At 43.9% G+C, this 10,702-nt stretch overlaps 1 protein-coding gene across 7 annotated transcripts; it reads right to left on the bottom strand.

The window, feature by feature from the left end:
* Nucleotides 1-1,622: 1,622 nt before the first annotated feature.
* On the bottom strand, nucleotides 1,623-10,689 carry LOC115194143 (RNA-binding protein 4.1). 7 transcript variants are annotated; one of them, XM_029753572.1, is made up of 4 exons: nucleotides 6,438-6,569; nucleotides 5,406-5,833; nucleotides 4,082-4,973; nucleotides 2,298-2,411 (listed from the first exon to the last, which is right to left on the bottom strand). In XM_029753572.1, the coding sequence occupies exons 1-3, from the start codon at nucleotides 6,515-6,517 to the stop codon at nucleotides 4,102-4,104; spliced, it is 1,380 nt and encodes a 459-aa protein (XP_029609432.1). In that variant the 5' UTR covers nucleotides 6,518-6,569; the 3' UTR covers nucleotides 2,298-2,411; nucleotides 4,082-4,101. The 7 variants fall into 7 exon arrangements, with proteins under 7 accessions (XP_029609437.1, XP_029609432.1, XP_029609434.1 ...); XM_029753576.1 differs by lacking the exons at nucleotides 2,298-2,411; nucleotides 4,082-4,973; nucleotides 5,406-5,833; nucleotides 6,438-6,569 and adding exons at nucleotides 6,733-7,984; nucleotides 8,223-9,050; nucleotides 9,357-9,792; nucleotides 10,562-10,668; XM_029753577.1 differs by lacking the exon at nucleotides 4,082-4,973 and having other exon boundaries at nucleotides 1,623-2,411; nucleotides 6,438-6,570.
* Between the last annotated feature and the right edge of the window lie 13 nt (nucleotides 10,690-10,702).

Below are 10,702 nucleotides of genomic sequence, written 5' to 3'. Positions count from 1 at the left end.
GTATTGAGTCAATAAGTATTTAACCCCTTTGTTATGGCAAACCTAAATAAGTTCAGGAGTAAAAATGTGCTTAACAAGTCACGTTAAGTTGCATGGACTCACTATGTGTGCAATAATAGTGTTGAACATGCTTTTTGAATGACTACCTCATCTCTGTACCCCACACATACAATTATCTTGAAGGTCCCTCAGTCGAGCAGTGAAAATCAAACACAGATTCAACCACAAAGACCCACCTATTGGTAGATGGGTAAAAAATAAATAAAAGCAGACATTGAATATCCCTTTGAGCATGGTGATAATAATTACGCTTTGGATTGTGTATCAATACACCCAGTCACTACAAAAATACAGGCATCCTTCCTAACTCAGTTGTCGGAGCGGAAGAAAACCGCTCACGGATTTCACCCTGAGGCCTATTGAGACTTTAAAACAGTTTAATGGTTGTGAGAGGAGAAAACTGAGGATGGATCAACAGTGAAAAGAAGGACGCCTGTACAGAAAAAAAATATTTGTAAAAATGCATCCTGTTTGCAACAAGGCACTAAAATAATACTGCAAAAAATGTGGCAAAGCAATTAACTTTTTGTCCGGAATACCTAGTGTTGTTTATGGCAAATCCAATACAACACATTACTGAGTACCACTCCATATTTTCAAACATAGTGGTGGCTGCATCATATTATGTATATGCTTGAAATCATTAAGGACTGGGTCGTTTTTCAGGATAAAACAAAATTACGTAATGGAGGCACAGGCAAAATCCTAGAGGAAAACCTGGTTCAGTCTGCTTTCCACCAGACGCTGGGAGATTAATTCACATTTCAGCAGGGCAATAACCTAAAACACAAGGTCAAATCTACACTGGAGTTGCTTACCAAGAAGACAGTGAACGTTCTTGAGTGGCCGAGTTACAGTTTTGACTTAACTTGAAAATCTAAGGTAAGACCTGAAAATGTTAATGGCTGGAATGGATTAAATGGAACGGCATCAAACACAAACATATGGAAACCAGTTTGACTCGGTTTCATTAATTCCATTCCAGTCGTTCCAATGAGCCCGTCCACCTATAGCCCCCCCTCTGCTACCAACAAAGTCTATAGTCTCTAGGTCAAACGGGGCAACGGATATGAAGGTTTAAATGAAACTGCTTATAACAGTGCCACCTATAGGCCAATTGGTGCTAAAATAAATAAATACCAAGTTACTTATGGCCTCTAGTTTATGTGTGCCAAATTAGGAAAAGCTACCAATCTATGCCTGAGTTATTTGACCATGACAAGAAAAAAAGGAAAAATAATTCGGAATAATTTTTGGGTGAATCATCAAACCAATGTGTAGACCTAACCAAATGGTATGTTTTAACATGATTTGTCCTGGATTAACAACCTATCAGGTGTGTTAATTAACCTACAGTATAGAATAGATAATGGCCATACAATATTACCACTATAATGTTAGGAGTCTAAGAGGAGAAATACACACTAAAATGTTTTCATGCTACTGCTGAGATACTGAGGGGAAACATTTGAGCTTGAAAACTACATTCCAAAAGAAGAGTTCACGGGGGAGTAAAATGAACAAAACATGGAACGAAATCATGAATCAAATGACAAATAGTATGCCTTTTCAGAGTGATTTTATTGAGAAACAAATGGACATAAATATTTCTCATATCATTCAGGGCAAATGGTGCCAAATGCACTCCTAAAACATTTTTTTTTTTCAAGATGGAATGGGCCTATAGGCCTACACAACAGTTTAGAAATTTTCTAAAATGTTCAGAATGTATAAAGTGTAATATTTCATTCAAACACATTTGAGTAATACAGTCATATGTTAAGTGGAAAATTAGATTTGAAGCAGGTGTCCCCTTCTGAGTGCAATTTCACTTTCAAAAGGTATTGAAACATATCAGCCGAAATGCATAATATGCCTCCCCTGCCTTAGGTGTGGAGTAAAATAAAATTTATATTATTTACACATTCATTCACAACACCTGTATCTATTGTTTTAATGGTTTTATATGTATTTTAAAAGGAAGGCGAATGTGATTAGCAAATGATTGCATTCATCGCACTAATGCATAAAACGGCTAACTAGAGTCAAGTGCAATGACTGATTACACTACTGCTACATCACCTCCAACTGAAGGACTCACATTAAAAAATAAACAACGTGCACGTGGTTGCTTTTTGTTAAACACCTCAAACCTAATAATACCTGAAATCTATATTTACATTGTTTTCTGCGGGGAAATACAAACGTTACTAAGCTATCAGTTAACACACAAGACATATCGAACAGCGAAGCTAAATGTCTGCACATTCCCCATCCATCCCACGACCACGTCGAAACGCATAGCGAGACGGAACTAAGATGGCCAACCGAGCACGAAACTGTTGCGATACCTGAAAAGAGAGCATACGAAATAGTAACACGGTCATCCACAAGATGCATTCAAGTTCTACGGCATGCATTCTCTCCTATTTGATCAACCTATGACAAGACAGAAAACCTGACTAATCTAAGACATTACCTAAAGAAAATATCAAACACCCAGTGTTTACATTAATACTGCACCGAACAAAAATATAAACGCAACATGCAACAATTTCAAATGTGTTACTGAGTTACAGTTCATAACTGAACGGCAGCGAAATAAATTCATCGGGCCCTAATCTACAGATTGCACATGACTGGGAATACAGATAAAGAAAAGGTAGGGGCTTCAATCAGAAAACCAGTCTGTCTGGTGTGACCACCATTTGTCTCATGCAGCACAACACATCTCCTTCACATAGAGTTGATCAGGCTGTTGATTATGGCCCGTGGAATATTGTCCCACTCCTCTTCAATGGCTGTTTGAAGTTGCTGTACATTGGCCGGACCTGGAACACGCTGTCGTACATGTAGATCCAGAGCATGCCAAACACGCTCAATGGGTGACATGTCTGGTGAGTACGCAGGCCATGGAAGAACTGGTACATTTTCAACTTCCAGGAATTGTGTACAGATACTTGTGACATGGGGCCGTGCCTTTTCATGCTGAAACATGAGTTGATGGCGGCAGATGAATGGCATGACAATGGGCCTCAGGATCTCGTCATAGTATCTCAGTGCATTCAAATTACCATAAAAAAAATACAATTGTGTTCGTTGTCAGTAGCATCTGCCTGCCTATAGCATAACCCCACTGCCACCATGGGGCGCTCTGTTCACAACGTTGACATCAGCAAACCGCTTGCCCACACGATGCCATACACGCCATCTGCCCGGTAGTTGAAACAGATTCATCCGTAAAGAGTACACTTTTCCAGCATGCCAGTGGCCATCGAAGGTGATAATTTGCCCACTGAAGTCGGTTACGACTCCAAACTGCCGTCAGGTCAAAACCCTGGTGAGGAAGACGAGCACGCAGATGAGTTTCCCTGAGGCGGTTTCTGACAGTTTGTGCAGAAATTATTCGGTCGTGCAAACAGTTTCATCAGCTGTCTGGGTGGCTGGTCTCAGACGATCCCGCAGGTGAAGATGCCGGATGTGGAGGTCCTGGGCTGGCGTGATTACACGTGGGGTCTGCGGTTGTGAGACTGTTTGGACGTACTGCCAAATTCTCTAAAGTGACATTGGAGGCGGCTTACGGTAGAGAAATGACATTCAAAGCTCTGGTGGACATTCCTGCAGTCAGCATGCCAATTGCACGCTCCCTCAAAACTTGAGACACCTCTGGCATTGTGTTGTGTGACAAAACTGCACATTTTAGAATAGCCTTTTATTGTCCCCAGCACAAGCTGCACCTGTGTTATGATCATGCCGTTTAATCAGCTTCATGATATGCCACACCGTTCTGGTGGATGGATTATCTTGGCAAAGGAGAAATACTCACTAACAGGGATGTAAACAAACTTACGTACAAAATTTGAGAGAAATAAGCTTTTTCAGGGTATTGAACATTTCTGGGATCTTTTATTTCAGCTCATGAAACATTGGATCAACACTTTATATGGTTTATATTTTTGTTCAGTGTAGTTCCCAAGGAACTTAAAATCACGCTAACCTGTGAAAGCTAGTCAGGTCTCACCTGGACAAGTGGGAAAAAGGTTAGTAAGCATAGCGCGCCCGCTCGGCGTAGGGGTCCCGCGGGATGTCATAAGCCAAGCTTCTGGGGAGGGAGGACACCGGGGAGAGGCGCGCGCGCTCGTACGCGTAGCCCTCAGCATCAGCAGGGATTCGCCGGATCGGGCTCCGGTCGCGGGAGTAATATGAGGAGATGGAGGCTGGTAGAGGAGGGAGGGGACAGCGCTCGTATAGGTCGAGGCTAGAGGGCGGCAGGCGCTCCCTCATTATGGCCGAGGAGGGGGGAGGTGGGGCTGGCAAAGGGACAGACCGGCGCTCTTCGAAATAACTGGCTCCATACGAGCGAGCCCGGTACTTCTCGTAGAAGTCCACAACACCATAAGGATCCCGGTCCTCGTAAGATGACCGGCGCACTGGGTTGGCTGGGATCGCACCATAGCTCGAGCTGGTGCCGCCGTACACTGCCTCGCTGGCGTATGTCCGGGCCATGCATTGTTCGGCAGCGCTCATTCCATAACCCTGCGGGACACTGTAACTCATTGCGCTCTCGTAGCCCGCGCCCCTGCCATACCCGGGTACACTGCCGCTGCCGTAAGCAGACCCTCTGCTGCCAAAGTCGTGCACGGAAGCGTAGCTGCCACTGTAACCTGGATCGCCGCCACTGAAGCCCCGTTGATAAACGCGGTCGCTGCGACTGCCCTCGCCGAACCTGGGGGCACCGCCATCGAATCCGTCAGAGCTTGGCTCGGCACCCTCTCTGTAGTTGCCCAACGTGTCGAGCGGACATTCTTTGGACCAGTGGCCTTCCTGCCCGCACCGATAACAACCAGTCCTCTCTCCCATGCCAGGCGTAGTACGCAGGCGGCTAGTCGAAAGCTTCACGCTCAGCAGTTTGCCTTAAAAAAAAAAAAAAAAAAGACGCAAGAGTTTACGACGATACAATAAACTGTTCCCTCTATATCTATGCATATGATCTACGGAATCAGAAAGGCGGGCACGTACTAAAACACTACCCTAATAGCCTACATTTTAAAACACCTCTGAACGTAAACACTGACGATTGTTCCAGCCAAGCAACACTGACCCAGGTATACGGAAATATATCCACAACTGACAAGTCCATATTCTGGGTTGAATTTTAAAGATACAAAAATGAGTACAACATGTGCATTTGGAGATAGCGTTTGACTGCCCCTTACCTTTATCCATGACTTACCTATCAGTTTTGTTAAGACCTTTTCTTAGTGAATAGAACTCATTATAATTATCAGGGTGGACCTACACCACACCGGGCACTGACCAACCAAGCCCTGCCTGTGTGAGTTCACCTTGGAAGGCTGTGTTGTCCAGCCCACTGACGGCCTCCATGGCATCCTCCACACGCTCCAAGTGGACAAAGGCGTAGTCCTTCACTATGTCACACTCCACCACTGGGCCGTACTCCTCAAACTTGGCCCGTAGTTCTTGGTTGGTACAGCTGCTGTTGATATTACCCACGTGCAGCTTGGTGGAGGCTTTGGGTCTGCCGCGGCTCATCTCCACATTCATGGCCTGCCCGTTGAGCTCGTAGTGGTGGAGATTCTTGATGGCATCTTCCGCCTTGGCTTTGTCATCCATGTGCACAAAGCCAAAGTTCTTGATGATATCGCACTCTGAGATCTTGCCATACTGGGAGAAGAGGGAGCGCAGCTCCTCTGCCGTGGTGTCTGGAGACAAATTCCCAATGAAGATTTTCACCATGGTGATGATGCTCCTGCTTCAGTATATAAACAGTGGAAGAGGAAATTAAACAGATTTAACAAATTGAAACATTTTAAATAACTTAGCATATTGATTAACCAAACTATTAGAACATCACATTATTTGATAAATTCGCTCTATCAATAATCCACTGTGCAGTGCAAGTGGATGCATTGGATCATTAACAGGACCAATTTACCAATCATAATGCTGGTTACTCTCTGCCACCACTGTCAGAAGTAGCTAGCGGGTTTGGAACTAGACAAGCTGTCCATTGGTCATTAATTCAGCCCAATGATTCAGGCACGTAAGCGAACGTTTAAAATGTATCGCCATTTCAGCGATCAGCATAGTTGAAGCATATATTTGCACGTGTAGTCATTTGTAACGTGCAAGAGAGCTAGCGACACCGAATTGCCTTTTGTGGCAACTCTAGCAAGTGTCTGCATATGCATGCATAACGAGCATGCTATGCTAACAATAGATCCGAAACGCGTTGCATGGTCATATCTTTCATAGCAGTATGTCAGTTATTTGCTGTTCACATAAAGCAATATGCAACGTCACAATTCACATTTTTTTACATTACGCGATAGAACACACATTTTCTACTTTCGTACCTTTCACGGTCGGATGCCACTGGTTTCCGAGGAGATGAAATGGCGCCGCGCCTGCTAGCCACAGCACAATCTCTGCCCATCCCCTCAAAAGGCAAAACCAGATTGGAGGGCGTCGAAATCAGACCGGTTGATTGGACGAAAGAAGCATACATGCGTTTCTTCCCTACTGTACTTGATTTAGTATTACCAGGTTTTAGTAGGAATTATCAGAAACATATTCATTTCAATGAAGTGTAGATGTGGATAAAGTCTGGATAAAGGCTGAAGAGAGCATACATAAAGAAAACTCGCACCAAAATACTTTATGGTTTATTAAAAAATAAAACGCAAAAAACGTACACGCTTGGACTAAGGAAAAATACAAACTACAATTCCCAAAATAGCTTAGCTATAAAGGCACCCATAGAAAGTGATTAAGACAAGAGCCCCTTTTACCTTAATGATTATGTCATAGCCCTGAGTTATGCTCATGTTATTTGCTGTATTGAACATGTTTATGTTGAGTAGCAATGAATACAGGTCAATTTGATGTATTAAAACTTAGATTGTTAGAAAACAATACTTAATATATTTCTATATCCTCTTGAATTGGTGTATATCAGATTGGGCAATCTAAGCAAGAGTACATTTGGAAGTGCATGAATCTATACATGCTATACACACTGTTCAAATTAGTACAAACTGAATGCTTCTTTTTGGTTAGGAGACGTATAAAGATATTATTGATGAAGCAAATCAACTGACACAAATTGGAATGTTTGTTTTGGGATAAGGATGTCACCGTGACAGCCAATAGCAACTCTAAGCAAAAGCAGTATGACGAGGATTTCCTCGACACTAAGCGGAATGTCCTCTTGAAACCAGATGTACATGAACATTCTCCTTAAAGCCAGTGCATGAATTTCACAAATATTCGTACCGGTCTATTCTTAAATTGTGTATTACTGGGGCAAATTCAAAACAAAAATGTGGTTGAATGACTGAGCTATACATGGCATGAATGAGATTATAATTTGTAATATATAGCTGAAAACAATTAAATGAATGAAAAATATTCCTCAAATAAGACAAATGTCTCTAAACTATGGTCACCTCAATACAACAAATTAAAATTGGCCAAATTCAGTGGCCAATTAGCTTTGAGGAGATTCTTAAAAAAAAAAAAAGAAGAAAAAAAAGAAAAAAGAAAAAAAAGAAACAAAGCGAGTGGAAAGCCGGTATAGTTAAGCTAGTATTAACATCACACACACAGTGCCAGACCTGTGGTTTCAGATAGCTAATTGTCCTTGTAAGTGACAACTGTAAATAAAGGAGGTATGTTGACTTGAATATGGATTGATTAGTTAGTTGAGATGAAGATTCATCTGCCGACGGCTGGCACACAGGTGCCAGGAAGATGCACATGCCGATTTCCGCCTGCATCATTCTCGTGCCATCACATTCCGAGTCACGAAAGGTTTGTTTGCGGCACGTGGCACAGCTCGATGGAACCATGCAGCTCGGAGGAGGAATGGTAGCAAAGGAAAAGTCTGGCGAGTCATACACACCTAGAAAAGAGCAGAGCATTCGCTTTGAGAATTGGATTGTATTTTACGGTTTAAAAGCACTGTGGGGGGGACATAGTTTCTGTTCTTCATTGAAGAAATATTAGGATGAACACGAGTCTACAGTTCCCAGCCCCCACTGTGTCATCATCATCATCATGTACCCGTTACACATTCAATGGCACGCACCATTCCAGATGTCACAGAGCAATGGGCCAGTACTCCTGGTTGGTTGGCTCACCTTGGCAGTATGTAGCTCAGTAAGCATAGCGTGTCCGATCGGTGTAAGGGTCCCTGGCCTGTGGGACGGCGTACGAGGAGCTTCTGGAGGACGACACCGGGGACAGCCGTAAACGCTCATAACCATAGCTGTCAGAGGTGACAGGCACTCGTCTGATCGGGCTGCGGTCTCGCAAGTAGTACGAGGCGGCCGCCGAGGATGGTGGTAGTGGGCGACGCTCGTACGGGTCGACACTAGAGGAGAGCCTTGAGAGGGAGGAAGGGGGGAGAGGGGGGATATAGCCCAGGCGGCGCTCTTCGAAATAGCTCGAGCCATATGGTTGTGCCCTGTACTTCTCATAATAGTCAACATGGCTGCTGTAACGGTCTCGCTCATAGGCCGATACCTTCTCGGGATAAGAGCTCGGTAGCCTGCCGCTGTACCGATCCCTGGCATCGGCGCTGTACTCCCGAGCAGAGCCATAGCTAGGCCTACGGCTCAAAGGGGAAAGAGGCGGACCCCCCAGATAACTGGACGCTCTGCTATACCCTAGCCTGCCCATGTAATAGGATGCTGCAGCTCTTGGGGGCATCCCGTAGCCACTCGGGTATCTTTCGCCACTCCTGCTGAAACCCAGGGGACCCCGTGGGAAACCCCTGCCGCGGCCCATCATTAGGCCACCCCTGGGGCGTTCACCATGGTCACCATAGCTACCGCCGTTCTGACCACCGTTCGGGCAATCTTTTGACCAGTGACCCTGTTTCCCGCAGACATAGCAGCCGGTTTGAGCTCCCATTCCCGGGACCGTGCGCAGGCGACTGGTGGACAGATGCACGCTCATCAGCTTGCCTTTTGAGGAGAGAGAAGAGACGCATGAGACGGTTGGGTTCTGACACGCACACCACTCCTTCTTAACGGCTGTCATTTCCTCATTGCAAATACTTATATATTAGCATCAATTGGTTCACCCTGCACTGTTACCTTGAAACCGGATAAAATAATCACGAAAGTCTCACGACTTTACAGTGCCATTACGTATTCATTAAACTCAGAATTAAACCAAAATGCTTTTCGGCATCACGTTACGATCTTTATGCCATCTAAAGGGAAGTGTATTCTGTAACTACAGAAAGCTCAGACTATCTGCGGGTTCACCTTGGAAGGCTGTGTTGTCCAGCCTACTGATGGCCTCCATGGCATCATCCACAGACTCCATGTGGACAAATGCATAATCTTTCACTATGTCAGCCTCCACCACAGGGCCATACTCCTCAAACTTGGTCTTCAGCTCCTCGTTGGTGCAACCCTCTGGGATGTTGCTGACATGCAGCTTGGTGGTGGCCTTTGGTCTGCCGCGGCTCATCTCCACGTTCATTTGCTCCCCGTTGAGGTCATAGTGGTGAAGGTTCTTGATTGCCTCCTCCGCTTCCGCTTTGTCGTTCATGTGCACAAAGCCAAAATTCTTGACGATGTCGCACTCTGAGATCTTGCCATACTGGGAGAAGAGAGTGCGTAGCTCGTCCACGGTGGTGTCGGAGTCAAGATTGCCTATGAATATTTTCACCATCTTCAAATCTGTGTTGTGTTATTCCTGGAAGTGGAGACAAGCAGTTGTTTGTTTACCAATTTCAAATATGTGAAGCGTGAAGAAAAATACCACGTCCAAAATTAGCTATGAAAGACAACTTTCATAACTAATGTAATGATTATAGGCCTACTTTAATAAAATGTCAAAAGAGAATAAGTTTGCAAGCTGACGTATAGTAGCTAGCTACTTAAGCTAGCTAATGTTATCTAGTTACCTAACGCTAGCTAATTCTCCAGCTAACAGTAGCTGACCAGGCCAAATAGAAAAGTTAACGTTAGTATTGAGAACTTACCATTTAATATTTAATGGCTATTAAGATTTAAAAATATATATTTATAAAATACGTTACCTTGCCGCTAACTTCGTAAATCTGACCGTAGTTATAAAAAGTAGAAATTCCCTCACTTTAGCCAGTTAACGTCAGCTAGTTGCTTGTACTATCGGAATTAACTTAGCTAGTTTAGCTAGCTACCTGTTCTGTTAACAACCTGTCTGACACTCTCTAAAACCTCCAACTGAAATTCAAATGAGGTTGATAACCTAGCCAGCTAGCTTGGTCTTCGTTTGCGTTAACTAGTTTCTAACATTATATATATATATTATTTGTTGTTGCAAAAAAACGTTTGCACGGCATGGTGTTAGCTATTGCCAATTCTGGTCAAGCAAAACACATCATGATAATATCGTACAGGATGTCTTAGTCCTCCCTCTAGCAACTTGTTGAATACAAATCAACACTGATTGAGATGTGAATTTCCACAATGTCCCTTACCTGAATAACGACTCAAACTGCAAATGCCAATGAATGAATTCTGAAATGGCGCCGTGATTATTTTTAGGAAGTGTGTGACGCAATCAAGGGGATCAAAAATAAGCAATGGAGCCCCCGTCTGTTCAGTCGAGATACTACATC

The sequence above is a fragment of the Salmo trutta genome, chromosome 5, assembly GCF_901001165.1.
Source record: "Salmo trutta chromosome 5, fSalTru1.1, whole genome shotgun sequence".
Classification (NCBI taxonomy): domain Eukaryota; kingdom Metazoa; phylum Chordata; class Actinopteri; order Salmoniformes; family Salmonidae; genus Salmo; species Salmo trutta.
The sequence above is the reverse complement of the archived record's forward strand: the minus strand, read 5'-3'. Positions and strand labels throughout refer to the sequence as shown.

What these genes read in the sequence shown, in the direction of transcription:
- LOC115194143 (XM_029753572.1), bottom strand. Translation starts at nt 6,517, where the DNA reads ATGGGCAGAGATTGTGCTGTGGCTAGCAGGCGCGGCGCCATTTCATCT. An exon ending in GTGGCATCCGACCGTGAAAG is followed by an intron (nt 5,834 to 6,437) that starts GTACGAAAGTAG and finishes TATATACTGAAG; the next exon opens with CAGGAGCATCATCACCATGG. An exon ending in GGACAACACAGCCTTCCAAG is followed by an intron (nt 4,974 to 5,405) that starts GTGAACTCACAC and finishes TTTTTTTTTAAG; the next exon opens with GCAAACTGCTGAGCGTGAAG.